This window comes from Dermochelys coriacea, chromosome 7 (genome assembly GCF_009764565.3).
Source record: "Dermochelys coriacea isolate rDerCor1 chromosome 7, rDerCor1.pri.v4, whole genome shotgun sequence".
In the NCBI taxonomy this organism is placed as follows: Eukaryota; Metazoa; Chordata; order Testudines; family Dermochelyidae; genus Dermochelys; species Dermochelys coriacea.
The window spans coordinates 96,647,368-96,659,926 of record NC_050074.1 but is presented as its reverse complement, the minus strand read 5'-3'; the positions used below and the strand labels follow the sequence as shown (position 1 = coordinate 96,659,926).

Here is a 12,559-nt window from a genome sequence, read left to right as displayed (position 1 = left end):
GAAGAGAATGATGAGAAATCCAGCAGGTGTGTCAGAGTAACAGGCCAAGTTTCAGGATTTAATGTAGAAATTGAAAGTGGAAAGATATGTTGGAGTGAGGATGGCTATTGAAATTGAGCAAACAGAGGAGATCCCACAGAAGGAGGGTATAGAAAGAAAAGAGCAAGAAGAAAAGGACAGTGGGGGAGGGGAAGTACAGAGCTCCTGCCCAAGGAGTGTCTGAAGGGAGAGGTAAGAATAGAAGGAGGATAAGGTGTCAAGAAACTGCATGCAATCAACAATGTGAAAGCATGAGAGAGGTCAAGGCAGATGAGGATGGAATGAAAAGTCTGAGATTTAGCCAGGACACGTATTGTCCTTTCATAGTTATATAGTACATATATAAATCTAAATTCAATCATATTACACTAATATGATATGAAAATGAACAAACAGAATAAATCCATAATTACATAAAATATATACATTATCTGTATAATAGAAAATGGGAATCAAGAAGAAGTTGGCCTACTTAAACACTCCAGTTTCACACCCTTCCCTTCCTCATATCTCTTCCTGAGTCTAAACTTTCAAGGTGAGTGAGGTAATATCTTTTGCTAGAGCACAGTTGCCCCAGTAAAAGATTCTCTCACCCACCTTGTTTCTCTAATATCCTGGGATCACCAGCTACACCGTCTCTTCCTACATCTGTAATGTATAGTCTGACTGATACTGCTGCAAGTGGTAATCCCAGTGATGTCAAAAGGAGTCCTGTGCATGAAGAGTGTGTAGAATTGGATTTCATCCCACAGTATTAGCTAAATACTAATGGCTGTTGTAGCAAGCAAGCACTATGCCCAGCAATAAGATGTGTGTACTGGGCCCACCCCAAAGCCCTAGTCCTGCAATTTGTTTTGTGTGTGGGCAGATCCCATATTGAAATCAATAGGGCTCTGTGAGAGTTCAGCAATCTGACTGCACAGAGTCAAATCCAGGATCAAGGCTTTAGATTGCCAGCCCTTTGGGGCAGGGACTTTTTCTTATATATCCATAAAGCAGCATGTTCCTCTCCACCCTGTCAAAACAGTCCAAGTAAAACAATGGCTCGTAATTAGCTGTTAAAAACATATACATATAAAACGTAACAAACCTAATTTCTGGACTTGTAAAATCTCAAATTTAAATTAGACCTGTGGAAATCTTAATTCGCACTCCGTTGTCTGCAGAAAGTAGAAATTACCAATTCACTCAAGTATAGTATTCTTAAAATTGAATGAAGTACGTTTCTAAACACCCGATCCTTTTAGAGAAAAGCTCTTTAAATTCCCGATTGTCTTTTGAAGCTTCTGTGAGTTCAAGCAATAAGTGCCATTTACATAGGGATAGGATGTAACAAGTATTGTAAATCACTTACAACAGAGTTCACTAATCTATTGGCAGACATTGTGGAGCCAACCCTAACCGAGCTTTGGAAAATGTGTGAACAACATCTTTTGTGGGGGAGACCTGATGGCAATTAGACGATACTTATCTGGGCCTTTGATGTTTGTTTACATATACAACATTTTCCTTGGGGCTCCCTTTATAAAAGAAGCAACCCAGAGAGAGGCATTCTCTGATTCTGCTGCTCAAAAATCCATCCTCCCCTAGTTTGTGTTGAAAGAGAAGACCGCCAGGATGACTAAGGCCTCTTTCTCTGTAGAGTGGCTTTCCCAGAGCAGCCAGGGCACCTGTGAACCACAGCAAAGGCCCAGCAGCTACGCAGAAGGTACTCAGAGCAGGACTTTTGCATCACATGGATTGCTCACCCAACTCGGAAATCCAGTCTGCAACTCCAGAACAAACCCACAACCGCACCAAACCGCAAGCCAAACAGGGAAGAAGGGTGAACGTATAAAGACCCTGGACACCTCTTCTAAGAAGGGCCCCAGGAGTGAGAAGCTTTTGGATTCTTCCTCCTCTATAGGTGATTATAATTGCATGTACTATTGTACTTTAAAGACCATCCCAATGAATGCTTGCCCTTGTTATCTCTTCGGTATTTGTAACAGTGAGTGAAGGGAGGAGAATTGTGCATTATTCTTTGCTAAGTGTATTGGGACACAAAGGGTGAAATCCTGGCCCCATTGAAGCCCGTGCGGGTTTTGCCGCTGACTTCAGTAGAGTTGGGATTTGACCCAGGGGATGGTCTAGGTGGCCGGGCATAGGACGGGGGGTCGGGACTCTTGAGTTCAATTTCCCCGTCTACCACTGGTTCCAGATCTGACACTGGGCAAATCATCTAATCTCCCTATGCCAGCCTCCAAGGGGAGTCCTTTGGTTTCACCTTGGTAACACGCTTGGAGCGCCTATGGGGTCAGGGGCTAAGTGGGAGCCAGGCACTAGCTGAGCCGCAGCTCTGAGAGCGTTGGGTGCCTCCCTTCCATTTAGGAGATAATAATCGCCCCGGAAAACTGCTGATTTGCGTGCCAGGAAAAGCCTAAATTATCTGCCCGCAGCTGCGTCCTTCAGTGGCGTAGAATGGCCGAGGAAGCTTGAGCCCTGCAGCCCCCTCTAAGTCTCCAACCACTGGAGTGCTCTGAGCGGGGCTGACCTGGTTCCTCTCTGTGCCCAGCTGCAGCACCAGCCGCAGCCAAGCGGGCGTGGAGCGCCGCAGAATCCGGTTCCGACTGGGAGAGCGGCCGCTCGGAGTGCCAGTCCCCCGAGGAGCCCGGCGCCAGGGGCAGCCGCCGCTTGCGCACCGCCTTCAGCGTGGAGCAGATCAGCACCCTGGAGAGCTCCTTCAAGCGCCACAAGTACCTGGGCTCGGCCGAGCGGCGCAAGCTGGCCGCCAAGATGCAGCTGTCCGAAGTGCAGGTGAGCGGGCCTGGCGGCTGGCTGGAGGCCGGGCCGGCCTCTCTGGGGGCTCCTGGGTGACTGTGTTTCTCCTCCCCGCAGATCAAGACCTGGTTCCAGAACCGGCGCATGAAGCTGAAGCGGCAGCTGCAGGAGCTGAGGCCGGAGCCCTTCTACAGCCCCGTCCCCTTCGGAGCCCGAGGCGGGACTCTGCCCCTGCACTATGTCTACCCGGCTCAGCAGCAGCTCCTGGCTCACCTCCCCAGGCAGGAAGCCGTACCCGCCAGCTTCGCCTTCCCAGCACTGCCAGCCTCTGCCCTGAGCCCCGCCAGCACCTACGCGGGGGAGCCAGGCTTTTGGCAGGCGCCCTGCTTTGTGGGCTCCAGAGACTCCAGGGCTTTCTTGCTGCCCATTTGAACTCGCTGGGCTGGCCTGTGACTCAGAGAAGGATTTGCACTAACGCTGGCTCCGCGGGGTCGTCTAGGCCTGTAACTGCCTGCTCTGTTTATGATGCGATCCCCTCTTACATAGCAACAATATTTTATACGGACACTTACATGTGGATAATGGGGCCGAGTATTAATATGATGCGGAACGGTCCAGTAAAACCAAACACCTACCAGCTTTCACTCTACTTCCTTGTACAAGACCTCGGCGGGAGCCCTAACTTGCCATAACCGTGAACACAGCCTCTTTCTTTCCTTCCTCCCTCCCTCCTAAATTCAGAATGTCAACTAATCTGCAAGACCGTGACCCAAACCTTTCCCTTCCATGGGCCCTGGAATAGGGTCCTATATAGATTTTCAGTCTGGGCTGGTTTAATAGTCTCTGCTTGGAGAGCACCTTTTAAGGAAGTAAGTTGAGAGTTTAAGATTCCTAACCGGGAGAAACTCAGTACCCTGCCAAACCACTCAACAGCCAACAAAGTGTTGAACCTTGCAGTGTGCACACAATGGGTGAAATCCTGTGCTCATGGCAAAATTCCCATTGACTTCAATGGACTTGACTGCCGCCAGGATTTCACACTGTGTTGCGTTTTAGTGCTGCTGCCTGACCCTTGTTACAGAAGCTCCTATACTTGCCCTGCTCTAGTTAAAACTGTTACTACTGTAGACACTCCATCATGATCCAGTTTAAATGACTAGGAGTGAAATCCTGGCTCCATTGAAGTCAATGGCAAAACTCCTACTGAGTGACTTCAGTGGGGCCAGGATTTCACCATAGGAAGTTTGCTACTGACACAAACAGGAACAAGATTGTGCCCTGTGTCTTCAACTACTCCCTGGGTGGGTCTGCTTCTATTTTATTTAATCTGACAGCACTAATATTTACTGACCATAGGATTCATTTTCAGATTTATTAATGCATCTAAAATAAGGTGTTAATATTTGGGAAATCAGCTTCCTACATTTAAGCATACAATGGTAATTCTAAGAGATTGTCCAAAATAGGGCCTGCAGCTCTTATTCACATGAAAAACAAATAGCTACATCAGTAGGATTACTCTTGTAACCTTGAGCAAGGGCTTTCAGGATCAGGCCAATCACAGTAGTGACTGACCTGGAGGAACTACTGTGTTTTGCAAAATCAGAAAGGAATGGAAGACAGATTTACATGAGAGACCCTGATAGTCTGTGATGGAACAAGTATGACATGGACAAAACTACATATGTGTGTGCATAGCAGACTGGCTAGTGCACTTTACTTTTTAATATTTATACTCTAGTGCTACATTTTAAATGTATTTTTGTGCTAGCCAGCCAATTATTGGGGGATACCTTTTAAAAGACCCAAAGTATATAGACAAATTAGATAGGCAATTTTTTAAAAAAGTATAACATTTTAACTCTCCACCCTGAAAAACACCACCCATTCCTTTGAGATTTCTTTAATACCTAGTACCATGAAAGGGTAGGGTATTTCCCTTTTTGTTTGTTTGTTTTTGTTTTAACAAATTAACATGCCAAAATAAATAATCCCTAGCTCAACCAAGTGTGGTTAAATGACAATGTTAAAAATATAGGTGTTCCTGAAAATGTGCTTCTGGGAAGCCTTCTGAAAAATAATACCATACTCATCTGAACTCATCCCACCCAGACTAATCCATATGTACTTTTCTATTTACTATTATCTTTGATCCAGCCTTGCAACTTCTTTGTTATCTTAGACTCCTGTCAGTCTGGGGTCCCACCATAATGATATTTGGAAACTCCATAGCAGCAATCAGGTGTAAAGTTGCCTACAATAAAATCCAAAGATAAAGTATTGGTTAGTCTGGCTCGTTTATATTTTGCCGTGAGATTCCCTGTTTTTGTTGTTGTTGTTGTTTGGTTTTTTGTATTTTATTTAAATACTACTACTACTTTAAGAAATTCACACTCAGCAAGGGCCCATTGGCAGCCCATGGAAATCAATGGAAATGTGGGACGGGGGGAAATAAACTGGAAAGGATTGTTCTAGTTTCGTTGACTTCAATTGAGCTATAAAAAGTTACATCAACTGAGGATCTAACCCAAGGTATTTTGAAAGACTTCCATTGGTTTCAGATCTGGTATCCTACACTGCATCCCTTTAAGCTGCTCTGACCCCCTGGCCCATGCATATGGCTTTGTTTTGCTTTCTCTCTTGTGCACTCCTGAATAGGCTGGCCTGGTGCTGAGCTAGAATGCATGCAGCAAGAGACTGTAAACTTGGTCTTCTGAATAGGGTCCCTAGTATGGAAGCCAAATCCATATTTTGAGATTTTTTAAACATGGCTCTTACTGCTGTTAACATTCTCTGTAATGTTCAATTCAGGGAACATATCAACATTTCTGTTTTAAAACTCCATCTTAATATTTGCTTGGGTGGGGGTCAAAATAGGTGCGCAGGAAAAATAGAGGTTTGTGGAGTAAAATGTTCTTCTGGGCTATCAGAAATAAGCCAAGGGTTTGCCTGCTATTTGTGTGACCTTTTTTAGAAACCAAAAGCAAAATGAGTGGATTTGACTGAGGAAAGTGTTTTGAATGCAACCTAAATTAGTTGTAGATTTAAATGTTATTTCTGAAATGCAAACTTTGTCCTCATGTGAAGCAGCTACACTGATCAACAGAAGAAAGTCAATCTTCTAGGATTATAAATTGTACCTCTTCAATGTATTAATGTATTAAGATATCTCCAAGGAAGCTTTCATATGGTAGGTTTCAGAGTATGCTTATACTCAAATAAATTTGTTAGTCTCTAAGGTGCCACAAGTACTCTTTCATATGGTAGGTACCTTATCAGGTTTAAAGCAGCCAAATTTTAAGGAGGGTCAATCAGTCAATGTCTATAAATATATGTATTTATATGAAAGTCTCTAAATTTATCTGCTTTATTGTGTCTGTTATATACTTCATGGGATTATTGTTATACAGGCAAAGATTAGAGTAACTCACTAAAACCCATACACTATAAAGCAGGGCATGGAACTCAGCTTCAAAATGCCTTGGATGGGTGTGAGCGGATTCTGCTTTTCCTGCCTGGAAATAAGTGAAGTTTGAAGGTATTAGTGAATGTCATAATGATCCTGCCCCCAAGACCCACCCGTCCAGTAATTATTTCCCCAGTCTCATCTGAAGGATGGGAAGCCTGGCTGTTGGCCTGACAGGCAGGGAGGAGATAAAACATGGCTGAAAGAAGGGGGGAAAGGGGAGACAACTGAAAGAAGAAAAAAACAGGAGAGGAGAAGGTGATGAAGCAAATATGAGTCAGAAAACCCAAATGGAGAGGGAGAATGTGCAGGTAGTGCTGCTATCGGAGCGGGAAGGGAAGACATGGGAATGGTCATCAGGAAACTCCATCACTGAGGCCCATAACGTAAGATTACAAGGCCCTGGGGAAGAAGAGACTGCAAGGGTCTCAGATTTCTTATTTTATGAAAATGCCCCCAGGCTGTCTGGCTTTCACAAAACATTTTTAATCAGGGCTCATGGAAGTTCCCCTAGAAATTCAAACCTGGAGCAAATCCTCCTTCCCATAGCATCTTCTCCCTCCCCCCCATCCCTTCTCTTTACTCTAATTTCACTCAGAAATAGCTGCCCTGCTCACAGCTCCTCCTCATGTACTTTGTCCCTGGGAGTCCATTTCTGGGCTTTGGGAAGGCACCTCAGGAACCCAGCGAGATGCAAAGGAGGAGCCTGCATTGCTTCTATCACTGCCTTCTATTTGGGCTCCTGTTTAAAACTCTTTATTTCAATAACTGGGCTTAGGACTTTCCATTTCCAAGACAACTGCGCAGTTAGCCATTGCAGTAGCTACTGGTTGCACGGACCCCGAAATGACAATGGCTTCTGAAGAGCAATAAAATAATTGCAAGGGTCTGAGCTATTCAGGAGCTGTGGAATCTGACTGCCTATAAGGTATTACACTTTGCATGTTATCTTCCTCATCTCCAGCACTTCACATACAGGGCAGTAAAGCTACTTCTTCAAACAGCTCCGAGTTAGCTGCCCCTACAGCGCCTGAGGTCAGAGGTGCTGGAACAATTTCTGTAGTGGGGGTGCTGAGAGCCTTGAACCAAACTGTAAATCCTGCTTATGATGGAAATCACTTGAAGTCAGGGGGTAGGGGAGCACCCCTAGCACCAGCACCTATGCTTAAGGTCTCCTTGTATGGTCTAATGGGCCTTCTCTTCGTAGGAGGGCCCCTTTAGAAGTAGGCTTGAGTTAGAAAAGCAAGAGAATTTGATCATAGTGCAAATAATCACATACAACCATATCTGGTTTTATAATGAATGCACAATTATTCACAAACTAATTAGTAGCAACTGCTCATTCCCAGTTTCTCTGTCCCTACCAGACTATATCATGCTGTAATATAACCCCAAGATATTGCCTTGCTATGGGGTGCATACATACAATTGCATTCCCAGCGTTCACCCTTCAACAACAAAATCATAAGGTTGGTCTCGATTTCGTGTATGTTGCATGCATGCGCATTGTTTGCACCTGTGGAAATTACATCCAGACAGCTGGAAATATTCCTATTTGATAGATACATTTCAAAGTTTAGCTATAAGGGTTAGGCCTGGGTGCCTGAAAACAATGCAGCATATCACTGTGCATTGCAATGGTTCCTGAACGGGAGTCCTTTTGTTTTTGGCTTTGGGCGCTGGGAGAAAACTACTGCGGAAAAAAAGGACAGAGCAGAAACACCCTGTCACCACTTAAGAAGGTGCTAATGAGCACTTTGCATAATGACTATTCAACCACCGCCTGAAATCTTCTAGCATTTGGCAACATTAACTAGAAATTGCGTGGCCCGATTTATGCCAAAATCTGCCTGAATGATTGTGAGATACTTTTACTGGGTTAAACTTCCAAAGGTAATATAACAACTCTGGCATCCACCTCACAAATACCCATTGTATCTGGCAACAACTAAAAGAAGGAGGAGTACTTGTGGTACCTTAGAGACTAACAAATTTATTTGAGCATAAGCCCATGTTCTCTGTGTGTATATGTATCTTCCTATTTTGTTTTCCACTGCATGCATCCGATGAAGTGGGTTTTGGCCCAGGGGGGCTTATGCTCAAATAAACGTTAGTCTCTAAGGTGCCACAAGTACTCCTTGTTCTTTTTGCTGATACAGACTAACAGGGCTACCACTCTGAAACCTGTTTTAACTAAACATCTCTAGAATAGTGATTGAGTTTAAGTGAAACAGAACGGTGCAAATACATTTTTGCCAACAGTCCATTCCAGTTTATTAAACGTGATTATATTGTATATGTTGCATCTGCAAAAAAAAAACAAATACCACTCTGTTTTGTTTTTGCAAGTTTGTTTTTTCCAGACATAGCGTTTAATTTTTACTTGTGAACAGAAGGCTGAAGTTTATAGCAACACGTTTAATGTGTAGTATACACTGTAGCGAATTCCATCCCCAAAGAACCCACATCGCTTAATAATTCTGCATTAGCTTGGGTTGGGACACTGAGGTGCAACTACTTCGGGGTTAGAGGGAGATGGTCAATTGCTATGCAGTACACTGGACACAGGAATAAGACAGACGAATAAGAGCTGCTGACCCAGGGGCAAGCCTTGTCTCCGCAGCAAACTTTGGGTCCGCACTTCCGAACGGCCGGAGAGATAGAGAAATTGAGGTCACGCTTTAATACACAAAAGCATGGACGGATAGCAACTAAAATGTGTGTGAATTACCCTGCAGAGGAGGGTTGGGTGGGTTTTTCCACCAGCAGATTTGAGCAAGTCCCTTATTTCAACATCCCCTTTTGTCTCTTTGATCGCATTTGGGGGTCAGGTACAATAAGCGATCAGTACTGGAATGTTCTCACTGGGGACAGCGTGATGCTAGTGAGTAAAGTTTTCCCTTTGTACTGTAGAAAGTAAGGTATTTGGGGAGCGGAAGGGAGTTCCTTGTGCCTTTGAAAAAGCAGCGCAGTGAACCGGCTATTATGGTTCCACCATCGGCTTTTTTACATCACATCTGATGGGTTGCAATGGAGAGATTCGCTACTAGGGAGGAAAAAGCTAGAATGCAAAATCGCTTGAGCAGTGACTTCAAAGTTCCACTGCCAATCATTTCTGCCCCTGCAGCGTGGGGAACATGATTTAATTAGGAAGGCAATAATGCCAGAGGTTTCTGCGACCTGTGCTTGCTTAACCGCCTTTATCCAATTTGGCCAGAGTAGTTTGCCAGGATACTAGAGGTTTGGCCAGAATATTTGGACCCCTGCTGCTCGCAGACTCGGTGGAGCCACTCAAGGGACCGGTTTTCAAACCAGGTGAAGCAATTCCGTGCTGTGTACTAATCGGGAGAGAGCTCACACTGCAGGGCCATTAGATCTAATTGCTGCCCATTATCTCTTTCTTTGATAGGTAATTAGATGGCAATTAACTTGGAAAAGCCCAGAGGGTTTGGAGTAGAGAAGGGGGAGGAGAGACCTTCAGGTTTCAGTACATGCTCTGTGCAAAGCCTGTTAACTTTTCCTTTCCGCTGCCTACAAACAAACCTAGTGCAAAAAAGAATTTCTTCCCCTTCCACAGAAAAAAAATTCTGTGCTATGATTTTAATGGACCCAAAAGTAAAATAATTCTGTAATCAAAAAGATAAGTTTCCTCCTTTCTACAAAGATCTATTTCTAACCCAGGTAACTTCTTATTTATTATCTGGAGCAACTGTGTTTTCACATATGAACAATATACCTTAAAGGTGTCGGGGTTCTTTGGATGTCCCTCAGCTGTTTTGGGGTGTTGAGTGAAGGATAGACCTTAGGTTAATTACACGTGCCTTACTTTATTTGGTCATCTTGTGGTCATTTAATTTTCGAAGAGCTAAATGAGATTTTCAAAATCCGGTTTTAAAATGATCACTCCCACAATTGTGATGTAATTGTCCAAATAGGGAAATCGACGTATTGCAACATGCGATCGAATTTTAAAATTGTATTTCAGAAAAGGGCGGCATTATAAAGGGGGATATTTTAAAACGACTCCGCAACATCCCCATAATCGTTACCAGTATTCTGCCTCCAGTTGTAACGAAGGGAGTGAGGGGGCAATGGCCACGTTAGTGTTCACGGGTACTTCAAATAAAAAGGCATTTACTCTTAAACAAGTAATCTCGTTGATGCCTAATTGACTATCTAATAGCATGTATCAGTGCATCAAAGCATCGCTGAATAAACTTGTTAGCATTTCTAAGGGGGCAGTGAGCGTTACAAACAGTGATCAATTTTCTTATCAGCCATACTTCGAAGGAAGCTGCCCCTCTGAGCAGATAACGATGTGTGTGCCTAAGTGAAGTGTTGGGATTCATTGTCTCCCCTGGAAAGTCTGAGAACAATCAAAGCTGAAGGGGATGAGGACAGTGAGAGTTTCCCTAGTTCGGGTCCCTTTGATCAGCAAACCCGGCCACGTGAGATGCTCCTAGACTCCTGGCGCCTTTCAGTGGGGTGGGTATGGTTTGTGCCACATTATGTGCCTGGGGAAAGGTCTATGGGTGGAAATATAACTCTTCTCCCCCAAAAAAAACTCTTATGCCCTTTCATCGATAGAGTGAATCTTGGTGTGCATTTAAATAACCATGTATGGATATCATCCAAAATATATACCCTCCTCTGGGTATATCTCATTTAATCAATCCCCTGTCACTTCAGTGGCCTTGGGTATCGGTGCACCTTAGTCCTTCCTGTTCTTTGCCTGTTGCACACAATAATTTCATTGCCTCAGGGCTGTAATACTATGGCCTAGTTCTGGTTGTTGGTTAGGTGTTGGGGTGGCTGGGTGGCAGTTAGTGGCCTGTGATATATGGGAGGACAGACTAGATAAGCTGCTGGGCTCTTCCAACCATGTTTCTAATGAACCCAACAGCAAAGCACCCCTGAGAGCAGCAAGGGGCCCAATTTCTACTGGGCTGACTCAGCCCTTCCACTCTTGAAAAAGGAAGTATCACAGAGTATGTTATGTTTGACTTTTTCTGTGGGATAGCCCTGCTGTGTGAACAGTAAGGGCTTTCTTGTGACTTTGGCTGCCAAGGTCACACAGGGTGGGGAGGGTATATGGAGGTCAGCTGCAGTAGCAGCTCCTAGACATATTCTGGTTGCTTTAGACGCTGCTACCCAGGGTTCAGTGCACCATGCATCAGCTGTGATCAGACAACTGATGCTCAGAAAAGGAACCAAACAGAGGAACACTTGGTTTATTTCTTTCATTGCATGGGTCCACCATATAATGTCCTTCTGGGGGATCTTGCTGGTACCAAGACCCCCAAACTAGGGGTTTGCACCAAAGGTCTTGATCAAAATTTCCCCTCCTGTTATTGCACTATTTGCCTCTTGGCTAGTGTCCTTCACCCCAGATATGATTGATTTTCTGTAGTGTTGTATGTCTCTAACTGGAGACATCATTATGGAATCCTAGGAGCTGAAACCTGTTTTATATTTGTAAGGTATTACACTTTACAAGAGGGAGAGCAGAACCTGTGAAGCTGAACTTGGAGGAATTAAGTCCTTTTATCATAAATATTGATAACATGGAAAAATGGTAGGGAAATATTTTGTCAATAACTTATTTGCATTTTATGTGTATGCAGAGGTTATATGAAAGTTATGGATTCTCTTTTTCAAAACCAAGAATAGTCAAATTTGCATAGTTTACCATTTTTATTCATAAATATAAAATAAAGTGACAACAAAAATCATGGAATTCAGAAGATGGGTCCATCCCATCCCATCCCATCCTATTGGCTTTAGTTACAAGCAGAGACAATTCTAAGCATAAGGGGCCTAAACAATTGCTTAGGGCCTCAAGCTGCTCAACCACTGAACCCAAGCTACTATTGAATTCTGGGAACAACAAACAAAAAAAACAGGAGAGGGAATGCGGTCAAAGGTTAATAACAAGGGATCTGGGAGGACACCAAGCAGAGAAGCCGAGGCAATGAGCAGAGAACCCAAGGCAATGCCCAACGCTCCTCAAAGGCATCTAAGGTGTCAGTGGACACTGCCCACAGGAACTCTGTCTAGAGGCATGAACATATAAGGGTCCAGAAGTCCAGAGTATCCCCCATCAAGATTCCTTCTCCTGGTATTATAAATGGCTGACTTGGCCATCCCCAGGAGGAGGTTGATGAGGAGGTCTTGTGACTTTGTGGGGCCATGGATAGGGTGTACATAGAGCAGGACACGTTAGGAAAAGTGCAGCCAGAACCTCAGTAAGAGGTTCTGGAGGACCCACAAGAGGAGCTGCAGCCTGACACGCTC

At 44.2% G+C, this 12,559-nt stretch overlaps 1 protein-coding gene across 1 annotated transcript; it reads left to right on the top strand.

The window, feature by feature from the left end:
- The first annotated feature begins 247 nt into the window (after positions 1-247).
- VENTX (VENT homeobox) lies at positions 248-6,237 on the top strand. The gene is made up of 3 exons (XM_038411038.2): positions 248-1,945; positions 2,594-2,835; positions 2,917-6,237. Exons 1-3 carry the CDS (start codon positions 1,657-1,659, stop codon positions 3,229-3,231), a joined length of 846 nt encoding a protein of 281 aa, XP_038266966.1. The 5' UTR covers positions 248-1,656; the 3' UTR covers positions 3,232-6,237.
- The last annotated feature ends 6,322 nt before the right edge of the window (positions 6,238-12,559 follow it).

Coding starts and splice junctions, on each gene's coding strand:
- VENTX (XM_038411038.2), top strand. CDS start 1,657: ATGACTAAGGCCTCTTTCTCTGTAGAGTGGCTTTCCCAGAGCAGCCAG. Junction 1,946..2,593: donor GGATTCTTCCTCCTCTATAG/GTGATTATAATT, acceptor CTCTGTGCCCAG/CTGCAGCACCAGCCGCAGCC. Junction 2,836..2,916: donor TGCAGCTGTCCGAAGTGCAG/GTGAGCGGGCCT, acceptor TCCTCCCCGCAG/ATCAAGACCTGGTTCCAGAA.